Below are 17,191 nucleotides of genomic sequence, written 5' to 3'. Positions count from 1 at the left end.
TGCTTTGGTTTGCATTTAGGGGTGGTTTTCCAAAAGTATGGTGCCCAAAAGGCCAAGCTGGTTCTGGTCCTGTTGGCTGCAGACTCCCACCAAGAGGAAAGGGTAGTTCTATCTAAACTGCTGTGTTTTAAGACAGTACACTGCACATAAGCTCAGATGGACACCTTACCCATCCTCCTGGCCCTGTGGGAACCAATCGGGGTGGAAGGTTGTCTTGGTTACCAGGCTCTGGTTATTTTTACTTCAGCAAAACCATCTTGCCTTACATAGCATTGACAAAAAGAAATGGAAGCAAGCATCATCTTGGTAACCAAAAAAACTGGGCTTTTTTTCTTTTTATTAATAAATATTTGAATGTGAGTCATGACAAACTTAAAAAGTCAACCTTTTGCCTTTAGTAGCGGCCAGTAGGACGTTCATTCAGTAAGATGAACTCCCCCCAAATTTGGTGCAACAAGGTCAAGAACAGCATCTCATCAGGATCAGGTACGCAACCAAAGAAATGATGCTTTGTTGAACAAATTGCATCATGCCAATATTTCCCTAAAACTTACAGTAGAAGGAGACAAACTCTGCTGATACTCAAATGCCCCGTATTAAACAGGCATGGAGGTGTGTGTTTTAAATGGTGTTAATGTGCAGTAATGATGGGAAATGTGCAGCCTAAACAAGACCAACCAGAAGGAGCAACTTAAAAACTGGGTGGGGGTGGAGGCTAATCTCTAGAAGAAATTGGAGCAAGCACTTTGAACGTTGTGGGCATTTTTCCATGGCTACTGGCACCATACCAGCTGCATCACCGAAGAAAGATTATTATAAATATACCAAGGCCGCAAGAGTTATCCTATAAGCTGCCTGCAGTCTCCCAAAGCACCAAGTCTTTTCAGCTTCTATATCCAGCTTTCTTTTTAAAAAAAGACAAAAATGAAAGCATTGTTACCTTGCTGTTTTGGCAGGACAGTGAGCCAGGCAGACTGGTTGGCCTGCCCTATATAATTGGAGACCTTACATATATATTCCCCAGCATCCGCCTCGGTCACATTGAACAGAGCCAGCACTTCTGCATTGGAACTATTTATCCCCGAGTGCTAGAACAGACACAGGAGAACAATATAACGGCCAACCAGGAAGGTCTTAGCACTGTCTATGGTCCCACCACCAACACACCGCAAGAAAACAAAATCCATTACATCTAAACAGCGGCATTAAAGGGCTGTGGGTTTTGAAAGAACAAAATCAGTCCAGTGGTGGACAATGGAGAGACCTGGTGGAGAGAAGGGCAGGAGGGTGTGACCGATAGTTAACTGGATAGGTTGGGTGGGTCCCCAGGTTGGTCATCTTTTTCCATTGCCTTTGATCCTCGGAATTGTTAGCTGGTGAGAACACCTCATTGGCTGAAAGTTCTTACTTGGGTCACCTATGGTTCTACTGGAAGAATGTTCTTAAGGACATTCATTCTCTATGAGCAACTAGACATGGGAGGCGTGGTAGGCAAGGAGCTAAGAGCCAGCTGTACAGGTTTAGCTACCCCTGTCCTTAGCCTCCTGAAGAGCAAATTCTAGATCTAAAAAAGAGGCAGATGCTATGAAAATGGGGGCTTGCAAACAAGACATAAGGAGGGAAAGATATTTTCCTTGTTCAACATTTCACTGGTGCAGAAACATGACCTAGGGTTTATTGTCTAAATCACCTGTGAATGGATTTTAAAGGTCAGGGGTTTGTTTGTTTGTTTGTTTGTTTGTTTAAAAAATCCAAATTGTTTCTAAAAGGTGGCTACTAAAATTGGATCCTAACGTCCTATTAATAGAAAACAACATCAGAGTAACAATCAACATTGGCACAATGGCTTGAGCCTACAAAGCTCTTTCCATCCACTCCATCCCATTTATTCTGCACAACCGCCCTATTGGGGAGACAGTATCATGATCTCTACTTTTAGAGATGTGCAGCTAAGCCTAAATGTCTGTGATCTCAGGGCTGATAAATAGCTGAACTATTCTCTCTCCAAGTTTAGTAGTTCTTCCCCTACTCTATAGTTCCCTTCTGAAATTTTACTAGCAAGCATAATGATCTGTTAATTCCTTAGCACACTCTCTGCTGGCTAGTCAAAACAGAGAATCATCCTCTCTCAACTCCAACAGGAAATCAAAGAACCTGTGGCCAGACCCATGAAGGAGACCCCAGTTGTGGGTACCTTTAGATTCAGAAAGTCCTCACCTTGAGAACCTTGAGGTAGGGCAGCCCGTCGGGCCCGTATTTACTGCCGTTCTTTTCCACGTGCTTGATCCACTGGATGTGGGGCTGGGCATCACTGTAAACCTTGCAGACAAACTCTACGTCTCCTCCAACCACTGTGGAGGCATTTGCCGGCAGTCCGGCTTGGAGGATGGGCCGGTGAGGCGATCGCTCTGGTGGAGAGAGGGAAGAAAGGAGGAGTGGGGATGGGAGAAGGAGAGACCAATAAATAAGCTATGTTGTCCAGAGGCCTGTCAGTGAACTCATGCCAGAAAAGCCTCAAGCCTGCTGGCTGACGCCTTTGAAATAACACCATGGCCCCATGAATAACAGAAGCAACTTCAAAGGAGACTGCTGGAGCACGACCCTTGTACAAAGAACACTTATTTAGAAAATCTCGAAAAGAACTTATTACATCCCAGGTTATTGGCTGTCCATGGCCACCTGATGAATAAGGGAAGAGATTCTACTTTGACAATCCAAGTGACAAATGGTAGGGGAGGGGATGCTTCTTCACTTATCCTATTTGAGATCATCTCAAAGACTCACCTCAACCACAAGCTTAACATCACAGGCAAATGACAAGACTAACTTTAAGGACACTCTGAATACCAAAAATGGTTTCGATAGGCACGTGTCTCCCAATACATCTTTTTTTACTTTTCTGAGACGGAGTCTCACTTCATTGCCCAGGCTAGAGCGCAGTGGCATAATCACAGCTCACTGCAACCTCGGCCTCCCAGGCTCAGGTGATTCTCCAATCTCAGCCTCCTGAGTAGCTGGGACTACAGGCACCCACCACCACGCCCAGCTGATTTTCAAATTTTTTGTAGAGATAAGATTTCATCATGTTGTCCAGGCTGGTCTCAAACTCCTACGCTCAAGCGATCCACCCGCCTCAGCCTCCCGAACTGCCGGGATTACAGACTGTGAGCCACCACGCTCAGCTTGAATACATTTCTAAGATGCTCTGAGAAGACTTCCAACCTTTGTTTTAAAAATTAAACTAAAACCTAAAGCCCAAAGTTATGAACAGATTTGATTAATAATGGGATTCATCTCTTTATTGTGGAATTCACTCCATTCATTCATTCTTTATTCACCCATCTAGCTCTTTGATGAATATCAGGTGTTACTCTATGCCAGGTACTAAATGCACAAGTAGATGTTTCCTAGCTTATTCCAATATGACACTGAATGAAACATAAGGAGATGCTGGTTTCCAATTTCTGGCTATGTTTTAGTCTGCCCTATAAAAGAGCAGAGACAGTATCCCAAAATTAATTCCTAGCTTCACCTGTCTTGCCTCTCTGTACCTCGAGAACACGTTCTCAACAAAGAATACGCCCTCTCATTTTATGTCTGGAAAGCCTTCTCTCCAGCTAAGAGGTGGTCTCTGCAGAACTTTTGCAGAGACAATCAAGCCAAGGTGTGCTAGCAACCACACACGAGGCTCCTCAAGTGTTAAGTAACACCCATGGAAAAATGGCCTAAGGACTTAACTATGCATTTCTCCAAGACACAAATGGCCACTAGGTGGATGAAAAGTTTCTCAATGTCACTAATCATTAGAGAAATGCAAATCAAAACCACAAGGAGCTATCACATGACGCCTGTCAGGATGGGAGGAAAGAAAAAAAAAAGACAAGAGTCGGCAAGGATGTGGAGACACTGGAACCCCCGCACACTGTTGATGGGAATATAAAATGATGCCGCCACCATGGAAAACAATATGGAGGTTCCTCAAAAAATTAAAAACAGAACTACCCTAAGATCTTGCAATCCCACTTCTCTATCTAAAAAAACTGAAATCAGGATCTGCACTCCTATATTCATTGCAGCACCATTAACAATAGCCAAGAAATGGAATCAATCTAAGTGTCTGCCAAAGGATTAATTTTTACAACGTGGCTATATACACAACGGAATACTATTCAGTCATGAAGAAGGAAATGGTGCAATATGTGACATCATGGAAGCCATGATGCTAACTGAAACAGGACAGTCACAGAAAGACAGATACTGCATGACTCTACTGATATGAGGTATCTAAATTCATCACATTCATAAAATAAAAGAGTGGAACAGTGGTTGCCAGGGGCTGGGATAGGGAAGGAAATGGTGAGTTGCAATCAAGGGACATAAAGTTTCAGTCAAACAAGATGAACAAGCTCTAGAGATCTGCTGCACAGCATCGTGCCTATAGTCAACAGCGTACTGTACACTTAAAACTTAGTTGAAGACCAGGTGCAGTGGCTCATGCCTTTGAGCACAATCCCAGCACTTTGGAGGCCGAGGCAGAAGGATTGCTTAAGGTGAGGAGTGTGAGACCAGCCTGGGCAACATAGCAAGACCCCTATCTCTACAAATAATAAAAAACTTAGCCAGGCATGGTGGTGCATGCCTGTAGTCCCAGGTGTTTGGGACTGAGGTGAGAGAGTGGCTTGAGCCCGGGAAGTTGAGGCTGCAGTGAGCCACGATCATGCCATTGCACTCCAGCCTGGACAATAAAGTGAGACCCTGTCTTTAAAAAGAAAAGAAAAAAAAAACTTAGTTGAGATGGTAGTTCTCATGCTTAGCATTCTTGCAACAATAAAATAAAATAAAAAGAGTTAAATAACCACCAGACCACCACACTACTACCTGATCTTGTCATACAAACTTACTGGAACCTTCCTACACAGATCTGTCAAAAGCCACACAAAACACAATCACGTGTCCATTCAAGAACACAACTCCATCCCGACAGGCCTGCACTTACCAGCCTCCTCCCTCTCTTCCTCCCCTACGTGTGGGTACCACTACCCTAACCTCCACTGTTAAAAACAACTGAGGGAAATGAGGAGAACCCAGCCAGCTCAGCACACCAAGGATGTCTCTGTACTGTACCTGAGAATCCCCGTGCACTGGGCTGGAAACAGCAAATTAGAACGATAGATATCTACATCTTCCTGTATTGGGCCTTTCAGATTAAACTATCATCTAGTGGAATTTGTTGGACAAGAGCCAGACCATGTGCAAATTGATTTTACTGCATAAGCCTGTTGCTGGTCTTTAAAAAGAAAGAAAAAGTGCTAGTGGTTACCCTTAGCACATTTCATTCCAGAATCTCCCATCACTTTACAGACATCTATGTTTTCACATTATAAAGATAAGGATACTGGAGCCGCAAAGAAATCATTCATTTGCTCCTATATTGCCCATGTAGGCTTAGCAAAGAACCAGAAGTTAAGACTTGTGGTGTTTGTGGGCAGAGAATTTCAAAGCTGGGTCCCTTCAAACGTCACGTGAAACCCTTGCTCTCTGGCTCGTACGCTGACCCAGGGATGGGCCCCAGCAAGCCTCCTGGTCACGCCTGGCAGCTGGCTGGACATCCCAGGGACCTGTCCGCGGCGGGCAGCGACCAAGGTCTGGTTTAATCCCAGCTGGCCTCATCCATGTGGGAAGGACAGAGTTAAGTCCACGCACGAACAGACACACACTCTTCTCTCCTCACCAAGCCTCCTACCAAGAGACTTCACAGCATTAGGGGAAGCCGTCCTCTGGGCTAGATCCTGCCAGCCAAGGTCACAAACTATGCTCCTATGCACCTAGCAAATTCTCCTTCACACAGAAATGTGAACTTTGGGTATCAATTCATGCCCTGGCTCCGTTTTCCAGTTCTGTACTTGCACATGCATGTGTGTGTAGTGTGGGTGCGTTTTAACATAAATATTTACAGTGGGCCTACATATCTATTCTTAGAAACAAAGGTAATAAAATCTTAAATGTCATAAGCCAGATCAACTGAGTTTCAAACCAAGTCCTCTTTCTTAAACATACTTGTTTCTAATAAATCGTTTCACAAGCAAACATTGTGTATGCAGTACCAAATAATGATGCCTTGTGAACAATGAGTGCTTTCATACCGCCTGACATCTCTGGCCTGCGCCAGGCTTCGACAGAGAATTTAGTCACTGGGGCAACACTGGCAGGGCCCACTACAGAGCTGCAGTCTTGTTTTCCTTGTGGCCAAAGTGCTGCTGAGCTCCAGTTATTAAGTTATTCCAATGCTATCCCGACTATGTACACACACACACACACACACACACACACACACCCCAAGTTTGCAATGGCTCAATGTTATAGCATTTGCAAATGACAGCATACCAAATGTTACACGCTTGCAGTCTTGAATTCATCTTTTCAAATTTTCTCACCTTATACAAAATAACCTCTTAACCACCTCCACTCCCCCTCCGCCCTTTCTCACTTCTGGTAGAAAAACTGCAAGCAGGATTGCTCTGTAATAGAAACCTTACACTGTCTTCCAAACTTATTACAGCTGCCTTCGGTATAAAATGAAACCTTAGAGAATGTTATTTAAAATGTTTTTAAAAAGTCAGTAGGTCTCATGTTTCATTTCTCCACATCAGGCTTTGATTTCCTTTGCAACCTTATTCTCTGCCCTTAAACAAGTCGGAGAAGGAGGCCTGGACGTCTTGGAAAAGGGCCCAGGATGCCAACATCTGCCGAACCCTGCGCTCCTCCTCTCGAACCCTTCAGCCATCCACCACCCCTCGGAATCCATAAGAACCTCAGGAACAGTGAGCAGTAAGTAGATGACAGCGCCTGGACTCCTGTCCTAACTTCTGAAAAACCGAGGTGACGGCAGGGTGCAGACAGTGGACAAGGATGCAGGCTGGGCAGAGTGGGGGCCCCCTTTGTGGCCTGGCCCAGTGGGTACTAGGGCAGAGACAAAGGGGATCATGACCCCAAGAGCTCATGTGTTCTCCCCACCAGGAACCTCCCCAGTCCCTGGGCAAACCAAACCCCTCAAGTTTGCAACTTTTTTTGCAACACGCTGATATAAAAAGAATTCACTGATGAATTATCTCTGGGTGACAGACTAAAGCCCGGTGCTAGTTCATCTCTTCTACTATGTGATAGCAAAAATCACATCTCCACCAGGAAGGACAGGAAGGATTTACAGTTTTAGGCAAGGTTCTCTTCTAGCATGTTTAACTCTCAGATATTATATAAAACAAATTTTCCTTTTTATAAAGGGAGTGAGATAAACACATGGAAAATAGGCTGATGGGTAGCTCCTCTGTTTCTTTACTGCAATTTTAATTATATATATATATACACATATAAGAATAGACGTTCTGAGTTCAGCAGGTTGCAAACGCACCGTGCGTGGACCTGGAACAAGACGAGAACCTTCAAAAACGTGATTGGAAGGTGCCTGTGTGAATTCCACATTAAGACGGAATGGAAAGCAGTCCAAAGGGTGCGGCCACTGCTGCCGGGACAGTTGGCTGCACTGCTGGAATGAGGTTCCACCAAATAAACGCGTAGTAAACACAGGCTGAAGTGCTTTAAAAAAAATACATTCTCTCCCAGCGTTCTCTCTCTCACTCTTGGTCTCTCCCCCTTTTTTCAAGTGTCCACTCCGCTAAAGCAGAAAGCCCAGCTGCTAAGAATCTAAATATCAGGATGGGCTCTGTCAAGCCCTGCTCTGTAGCTGGGAGCCATAACCCAACTAAAGACTGCAGCAGGAAAGCACAGCCTGCTTCCTTCCAACAGGGAATTATTGAGGGAGAGAGAGAGGTAAAACCTACCTGAGTGACAAAGAATAAATCTTTGTTAATTGACCATTGAATTTTTATAACATGCCAGTCCTCCTCTGGACATAGTAATATGTTTGCTCATAAGAGATCTACAGCTTTTGCTCTGACATAGCAAAGGCCATAAAGAATGTCCACTGAGCCGAGAGGCCTCATGTCTACAGGCTCAGTAAACATGCATCCCGGGGATCAGAAGGAGAACCAGGCTCTTAAATTACACCTATAAATTCATCAAGCACAGAGTGGCTGGCTTCCCGGCTCACACTGGTCTCCCGAGCATTCCTCCCCAAAAGCTAGGCAGTACTTGCCACAAAGAGCCATTTCAAAGCCACCTCTGTCGGGCAGTCAAACACCGAGAGACTCCAATCATACGGAGTTCCCAGTATTGATCTGGAAACAGCCAGTCTTCTGCTCTCAAGCCCCCATTCACTTAAGGAGCGTGGATAACCTTGCCTGCTCTGTCTTTAAATTAAAATCAAAATTTAATTACCCTTCCTCCAAAATGGCAGTCTCTTAGCAACTCCAAAGAGCTGAAAAGGGAAAGAACATTCTGCGATCTGGAGGACAAGTGAAAACAACTGAGAATTCTTTTTTCTAAAGCCTGCCTAGCTTTTTTCTAAAGAGTAGGCGGTGGTTGCTTTTGTTGCATAAAAAACGCACTAAACCAGTTAGCATGAGGCATGGTTATTAGGAGGAGGAGGCCGATCAAAGCCCTCTGAAGTCTGAGGAGCCCAGAACTTGCTAAAGGCCTCGCGCTAATTACAATTAGTAGAATGAGTTCATTGCCTTGTCAAGACTCCACCTAATGCACTCAAGCCTGACAGGCTAAATCTCGTTGGGTTCTGAGTTTTGTTTTCGCAGAAACACGAAGCTTTCTCCAGCTTCTTAAGATCAGCACAAAGGAAGGTCAGAACTAAAAATGATCAGCAGAAAAAGGGAAGGCTACGATGGCCAGGAAAATGACACCTTCAGAAAGAGCCCAGGTGCCCACAGCTGGTATTTTGGCTTGTCACCTTCCAGAACAGATGAGTGGTCTGGGATGCTGGGCAGCCAGAGTCACCTGTTTTTGTTTTTTGTTTGTTTGTTTGTTTTTAACACATTTTTGTAGAAGGTCACTGGTTTGTTGCTGTTTCTCCCTCGCAGGCTTGGCGCATGCTCCTTTTATTCTTTCCTCTTTGCTGTCTGGTCACCCAGGTATCCGCATCTTCTGTCTGGATATCTGACTCTCGGAAGTCTTGCAGAATCGGCTGGGGCTCCCACTTCCTCTAAAACACACACCTCTCTCTGCAGAGACAGTGAAGTCTGCGGAACAAACTTGTTTGGGTAAAAATGAAGTGTCCTCCCTCCAGCACTAAAGTCACAAAGTGACTGATGGAGGCTGCACCCTGTGAAATGCTAGAAGCAAAACACCACTAATGCCATTGTGCCTGCTCAATGAAGTGAAGGAGAGAGTAAAGTGCTGGCTGGGCTCAGGGCCTGGGAAGACCGAAGCAGGTGGAGGCAAAGTACCTTCCCTAATTAATGTTCCAGGCTGTATTATTTGGCTTCGGGTTGAGTGGCTTCTACCAGCTGGGTATCAATTTGGGTCTTCTTGGGCAAATTACAGGAGCAGGACTCTGTGTTATTTACACCCCAAGTGTTTAAGATACTCTGAGGTCTCTGTCTTCAAAAAGTTTCACCAGAACTAAAGATTCTTTGGTAACCAGAGAGTGATGATGCCAAATTTAGGTTCAAAATTGGTCTCCTTTTGCTAAAAGGAGTCACGGTTTTGGGATGATGAAAAAGTCCTGGAGATGAACAATGGGTGATGTCAGTTGCACAACCAATGGAATGTACTTAATGTCACTGAATTACACATTCAAAAATGGTTACAGCGGTATATTTATGTTATGTATATTTTACCACAGTTTTTTTTAAAAAGGAGACATAGCAAAGGTGACAATATCTCAGAGTGAACAAGATCAATTTCTCGGGTCATGGAAAACCTACCTTCTCAATCAGCGAGGTATACTGACCTTGTCCAGTTTACTCAGTGAGAGCTTTTCTATCTCCTGACCCTCACACACTAGGCAGGAGGCCCCTCCCTAGGTTGTGCTTGGGTTTTGACACTGATATAAAACTCAGACGTCAGTCTCCCAGGCTCCCTCCTGAGGAGCTGAGGTAAACACAGCTGAGAGCATTCACGCCTGGGAGTCACATCAGAGCCTCAGCAGCCGCCACTCACCATAGGGGGTGCAACATCTTTCAGGAATGCAAGATTATCAGCTGGTGTCTGCATAGCTGGGTTTCCTTCAGGGGAAGAGAATGTTTCCTTCAAGCTGGAGATGTTTGGTTTTTTTTAATGTCCAGGAATGAAGTATACCCTCTTATTACAATGGGTGAACTCCTAATTAGAGTATCTTCTCTCCAATGATTTGCAAATAAGCTAAAAACCAAAGCACAGGGGAGCCCTCCGTCAAAGACAGCAAGCACTCCAAGTAAGTAAGGCCCCTGAGCTTTACAACGTTTGACTGAAATCTACCGAAAACGATCCAGTTAACCAACCTTTACAAATCTGTCCTAGAAAAATATTCACACAGATGCCTAATAAATAAGCGTGTACAAAGCTTGTCACTGTAGTGTTTTCCTACTGGAAAACAAAAGATCTGCACAACAATCATATTGTTTAATATGATTAAACAAATTGTACTATATCCATGAAAGAAGGGCATATTGGCCACTAGTAAGAATGAAGGAGATTGAGATGTGCAGACATGGAGGATGTCCATTGTAAAAATGCCGGCAGGCTTCATCGACTTTCACCATCTAAAAAGCCTTTCTTCTAGAGAAGTCTAGAAAATCTATCATGCTCATCTCTCACATGCCTTGTTTTGCTCCTAGGGTGGTTCGAGCAGAAGTAAAAGCTTTTAGCCCATCTGAGCAAACAAGAAATGCCTCCCTTTGATAGGAATAACATGAGAGGCTGAACAACAAATCCCATTTGTTTTCTTGGAGATGAAACTCAGAAACTGAAAATAATCATGGTTCTAGATACTTCTAAGTACAGCATGACCTAAAGAGAAACTTCAAAATCGTCACCCAGATCACAAAAGCCTTCAATCCAAATGCCACTGCTTTTCTCACTGTCCAAGCCAGATGGGAAGCCTCAAGTCAGGCCCCAGCTCCAGTCCCTCCCTATGAACACTCAGTGGGAGTCTCACATACAGAATGGCTTTGTTTCTTTAGTACAAAATGTAAAATTTATTTTATTTATTTTGAGATGGAGTCTCGCTCTGTTGCCTAGGCTGGAGTGCAATGGCACAATCTCAGCTCACTGCAACCTCTGCCTCCCGGGTACAAGCAATTCTCCTGCCTCAGCCTCCAGAATAGCTGGGACTACAGGCATGCACCATGATGACTGGCTAGTTTTTAATATTTTAATTTTTGTTAGTTTGCTTTTGAGAAGTCTCACTCTGTCACCCAGGCTGGAATGCAGTGGAACAATCTCGGCTCACTGCAACCTCCGCCTCCCAGGTTCAAATGATTCTCCTGCCTCGGCCTCCTGAGTAGCTAGGATTACAGGCACACACCACCACGCCTGGTTAATTTTTGTATTTTTTAGTAGAGATGGGGTTTTAGCATGTTGGCCAGGCTGGTCTCGAACTCCTGACCTCAAATGATCCACCTGCCTCAGCCTCTCAAAGTGCCGGGATTTCAGGCATGAGCCAGCATGCCCGGTCAAAATGTAAAATTTAAAGGGTTAAGTTCTTTACTTTTCAGTTTCAGTACAGAGTGTACACTGAACCAGTAAAATGAGAACTTCCTTTTTCTAATAGAGCATAATTTCCAAAAGATCCTACTAGAATAATATCCAATGCCTGTCTCTCAAAAGACCACAATCTCCCTGATCCGGTGGGGAATATGTCTGGGGCACCGTTTGACCTGTAGATTTGCATACTTATTTGGGATGGACAGAATTCCTGCCAGCCTTATTTGAGAGAATCCTGTAATCCAGCGGCTTTGAGAGAAAGAAAGAAAAAGTTGGAGTTCCATCAAGATCTAGAAATTTCCATCCCAATTTATGGTCTTTGACCTCAAAATGTGACCTGAGGAACTCCATGAGGGCAAAGCCTTATGCCTCATTCGGACAACCATCACCCTCTCGACCACATACAGGCTAAATGAGCATAACACGTGCTTCACAGAGAATTAACCACTGCAACTCAGCAAATACACAAAATCCTAGCTAGAGAGCTCTGCTCTATTTTCTCCCATCAAGCGAAAGCAATGAGGTTCCCATTGCCTCATCTGTCTCTTCTCAGAACAGGAAACAGAACAACCTCCCTACAGCAACACCAACACCCTCGGCCATCTCTTCCCCACAGACACCCACATTTGACCAGCTACAGTGAAAGGTGCACAGCGGCTCTCTGACGCCACCCTTCCAACTCAAACCCGCTCTCTAAGTAGGGAGCACATCCTACCTGTAGGTAGAACCCTACAGCATCCTACCTTCTCTGACGGTGAAAACAAACCAAGCACGAAGACCGTGAATGCAAGAGCCGGGTCTCCTAAGGGAGAGCGAATCCGTGAAAACAAACCAACAGACACATCTTTTAAAAGGGGAAGAACACAAAGCATTCCACACACACATCTTAACAAGAGTTGGCAGGCCAGGCACAGTGGCTCATGCCTGTAATCCCAGCACTTCAGGAGGCCTGGGCAGGCAGATCACCTCAGGTCAGGAGTTCAAGACTAGCCTGGGCAACATGGTGAAACTCCATCTCTACTAAAAATACACAAATTAGCCAGGTGTGATGGTGTCCGCCTGTAATCCCAGCTACCGGGAGGCTGAGGCAGGAGAATTACTTGAACCCAGGAGAAGGAGGTTGCAGTGGGCCAAGATCACGCCACTGCACTCCAGCCTGAGCAAGAGAACAAGACTCCATCTCATAAAACTTCCCAACTGAGGTCTTTCGATTTATAAAGGCAGCCGTTGATACAGCCATATGACTAAGTGAGTTTAGAGAGAAACTAATTTCTTTCTTCAGAATTTGCAATGTTAAGAACCATAAAACTCCAAATATAAGCAACTTATTAAACTGTTTTTTGATTATTTCAATTTAGCACACGCTGATAGAAACCTTGCTAAGTTTCAGCACATTACTGCACACTCTTACTGCCATCAATAAATTGACATTTCATGGCAAGTTTATTTGTCCAAGCTCTGACAGAAGCAGCTTTCTCTCTGCCCCATCCTCACCTGAATCTCCAGATAACCTCTTCTTACATAAAACTGTAAGATATTAACTTGATTTTAACACGTCTACATCCTCTTTGCCCACACCATAAATGAAATGCCAAGATTAAATGCCAGACCAAATATTAGCCCTCTCTCCAGCCACCTCACCCAGGCCCCCCCTGCAGGAACCAAAAGCAGTCAATAAGGCTTCCTTCCTCAATGGTGGGGCAAAGGACAACGGGTAGCCTGTAGAGAATGTGACAAAAAAGCTGACACTGCAGAGTTCCACCATGCCCCATCCAGGCTGGCGTGTGCCTGCTCCCACCCCAGGGAGCTGGCACCCACAGAATACCACCTGCTCCCAAAGGCTTCTTGCTGGGGTCAGTTCTGCGGGAGAGTCTGTATTTGCCAGTCAATACGTTCGGAGTGATCTAGCTGCCACTAACCAGCCTTTGCCCCCCGGGATCGCTGTTGTGAAACAGGAATGAAAAGCTGCTTTGTAGCAATCAAAAGCTCATTAAACAGTAGCTACCAAAGGAAGTTTTGAAATCTCTATCCTGGAGGAAAGGACAGGACTGACCCCTCCTTTCATCAGGATGGGCTCAGGGTATGTGACTCTGTCTGGAGATGCAAGAGGAAGTGTGGGACCGACGCACAATACTGACTAACAGTTGCATGGTACTGTTATTTAAAAGCGCTGCCTCTCCTACCACCTCCTCCTCCCCATAGTGCTACAAGGAAAAAGTGGGTCATTGCCCCCATTTTACACGCAAGGAAACTGAGACTCAGAGGTTCCATGTCTTTTCCAAGGCCATAGAGTTAGCAAGGATGGAAACAGAACTTGACACCCATCTCCATGTAGTTTCCACCTGAACCTCCACAGAGGGCATCTGGCACACAGTAGAGACCCTTAGGGGTTGTCTGCAACAGTGATGGTTTATAAGAACGGGATGAGATGGCTGCTGGGGACACAAAAGCAACAAAAGGAAAGTGTTTCCTCCTCAAGCCCGCTCCAGTTCCGTGATCTCCTGTCAACTAAACAAGCCCACTTAGAAAGGCCGTCGCTGTGACCCATTACCTGGCACGCCACCCCAATCCCTTCTCAATAGAGGGGCTTTCTGCCTCCCTCCGGCGAGATTTTGCAACTCTAGAGCTGGCATGCAGAGCCCGTGTCAGGGTAGGACACCAAGTCTTACACTCAGAGCGAGAAATGGAAAAGAATTCACTGGCAGTGAAACCAGGAGTATGGAAAATCAAATGAGGCCTGGCCAGGAAGCCTCTAAGTCAAGAGGCTTCAAGTTCAGAACCCCACAGGGCTCTATGGAGCCAAGACCTTGTGCCAGGAACAGGTACAAGCGTGACAACCTAAACGGTAATGGTCAGGCTTTCAATGTCCTAACGTCTCTGGACATGCAGAATCACGTCATTTAAATGATGCCACCATAGCCACTCCTCATCACACACAGAAACAAAAGTTCCATCCAGAAGCCACAGTGTGATGGAAACTGAGACCGAGACGCAGCCTTCCATCGGGAGCAAGTGGGCAGGAATGATCGAATCTTGACAGCTTCAGTAATGAATTGACCGGTTAATTAATTAACTAGGCCACCGCTTCTTCATTTACTTAACCACTACTTTGTTCCAAACCCAGGAGAGAGTCCAAACTTCACACTCCAGCTGTGGTTTGAGGGACTCCGCCGTGCCTTGGTCCCCTGGCCCCGGCTCAGCTATCACACTGGAGCTTTTGTCTTCCTGGGACAGAGGCTGCCCCAAGCAGTCAACAACTTCAGCCATTCCTTCTTCTCCCACTGGGGACGGGCTGCCAAAAGCTCCCAAAAGCTCCATTCCAGGTGTCAACTCCACATTCGAGCTTATCAGTCAGTGCTTGGAATAAAAGACGCTTCATTCTCGAACACACGCCTGAGGGGGGACTTCGCTCTGGTACGGATTCCTGTGAGCTTTCGGGCTGTGTCCCATCATGTCTAGAGCTGAGTTACAACAGATTTATGTCAAGGGCTAGTTGACAGTGCCATGCTGATCTGCCGCCAGCAAGTTGGGACTGGCAGTGACGCCTGACCCATCCAGAAGTGACATGCGGCCTCTGATGGGCCCCCAAACAGCAACTGCCTGCTGCTTACAGCTTTCATTCAAGGGAATGGGGACAGGCAGGGGGAACAAATTGCTGGAAAGTTAAACTGATAAAGGCCGGGCACGGTGGCTTGTACCTGTAATCTTAGCACTTTGGGAGGCCAAGGCAGGCAGATCACTCCAGGCTAGGAGTTTGAGACCAGCCTGGCCAACATGGTGAAACCCCATCTCTACTAAAAACTACAAAAACTAGCTGGGCATGGTGGCACACAGCTATAATCCTAACTATTCAGGAGACTGAGGCAGGAGAATCACTTGAACCTGGGAGGCGGAGGTTTCAATGAGCCAAGATCATGCCACTGCACTCCAGCCTGGGCAACAGAGCAAGACTCTGTCTCTTTTAAAAAAAAAAAAACAAGGAATGGGGAGAAGACATATCTGGCCTTGGCAAAAATCAGAGGCTCCACTGTACTTTGTCCCCCAAAATATCAAATACCAGGCAAAAAGCTTGACGTACCTGAGGGTCTCTGGAAATGCAGACCTGGAATGCCCAAAAGAAGCAAGAATTCGTGATTCAAAGCCAAATCGTCTACATGAGTGAGGAAGAGCAACTAGTCTTTTAAGTTCTTATTTTTCTCCTGTACATTCTGTCTTCTGCAGCAAAGAGCTGAAAGCAGGGTGGGGTGACAGCAGCAGTCCCTACTGAAACACGCCACAGTGAACATCAAATGAAAAAGTCGGCTTGGAGAGCAAGGAGCATTCATATAAGTAGGTGTGGAGAACACCCAGATGCAGGCCCCAGCTCCAGAATGCCTGATCCAAGCCCTAACTTAGCAAATTTACTTATCCCAGCTGAACCTGAACTTCCTCCACTGTAAAGTGAGGGAGGGGGAGGGGTGGGCGTAAAGAGGCCAACTCCATGAACTTCAAGTCTTCAAACTCCACACCCCTCTCCTGCAAGTCCAACAGCCAAATCAGTCTCAGGACGGCTTCGATGACAGCATGAGTCAAAGGTGGAAACCTCAGCAGGAAATGTCAATGTCAGCCTCTGGCCACTTCTCTAGGTCCCAAAATGACTTTTTTTTTTTTTTTTTGAGATGGAGTCTCGCTCTGTCACCCAGGCTGGTGTGCAGTGGCGCAATCTCAGCTCACTGCAACCTTCGCCTCCAGGGTTCAAGCGATTCTCCTGCCTCAGCCTCCTGAGTAGCTGGGATTACAGGTGTGCGCCACCACACCCGGGTAATTTTTGTATTTTTAGCAGAGACAGGGTTTCACCATGTTGGTCAGGCTGATCTTGAACTCCTGACCTCATGATCTGCCTGCCTTGGCCTCCCAAATTGCTGGGATTACAGGCGTGAACCACTGCACCTGGCTTTCTTTTTTCGTTTTCTTTTTGAGATGGAGTTTCACTCTTGCTGCCCATGCTGGAGTGCAATGGCACAATCTTGGCTCACTGCAACCTCCAACTCCTGGGTTAAAGCAATTCTCCTGCCTCAGCTTCCTGAGTAGCTGGGATTACAGGTGCCCACCTAATGCCCGGCTAATTTTTGTAGTTTTAGTAGAAACGAGGTTTCACCATGTTGGCCAGGCTGGTCTCTTAACTCCTGACTTTAGGTGATCTGCCCACCTCGGTCTCCCAAAGTGCTGGGTTACAGGTGTGAGCCACTGCGCCCAGCCTCAAAATGGCATTGTTTATTTAATAAGACTTCTGATTGAGACTAATAAAAGCTATTAAAGATCTGTTCTAACCCTCAAAAGAATCCTGGTTTGGAAGGGAGGAAACCAGTATTTGTTGCTGGCCACCTACATGCCAATCTGATGTTTTCATCTGCTAAGCCAACTGATGCCTCATAACCAACGTAGTGAGTTGAAGGGTGACCTTTGAGAAGGTAAGTTCACGTCCTAAGCCTTGGAAACTAGGAATGTGACCTTATTTGAAGGAAAAGGTCTTTGCAAAGGTAATTAAGTTAAAAAGATCGAGGTTAGCTCATCCTGGATTTATGGTGGGCCCTAAATCCAGTGACAGGTGTCCTCACAA

General features: G+C 45.7%; 1 protein-coding gene across 12 annotated transcripts in view; it reads right to left on the bottom strand.

Moving 5' to 3' along the window:
• FGFR2 (fibroblast growth factor receptor 2) overlaps window positions 1-17,191 on the bottom strand; it is a 120,491-nt gene that overhangs the window by 40,192 nt on the left and 63,108 nt on the right. For 6 of the 12 annotated variants that reach the window (XM_009215491.2, XM_009215493.2, XM_009215495.2 and 3 more), the window contains 2 exons: window positions 2,218-2,408; window positions 941-1,088 (listed from right to left, as the gene is read on the bottom strand). In XM_009215491.2, coding sequence (XP_009213755.1) covers window positions 941-1,088; window positions 2,218-2,408 — 339 coding nt within the window. The remainder of the gene's footprint in view (window positions 1-940; window positions 1,089-2,217; window positions 2,409-17,191) is intronic. The other 6 variants (XM_003904342.3, XM_009215494.2, XM_009215492.2 and 3 more) reach the window with 1 other exon arrangement.

This window comes from Papio anubis, chromosome 11 (genome assembly GCF_008728515.1).
Source record: "Papio anubis isolate 15944 chromosome 11, Panubis1.0, whole genome shotgun sequence".
NCBI classification, from domain to species: Eukaryota; Metazoa; Chordata; class Mammalia; order Primates; family Cercopithecidae; genus Papio; species Papio anubis.
This window is presented reverse-complemented; position numbering and strand designations above follow the sequence as displayed.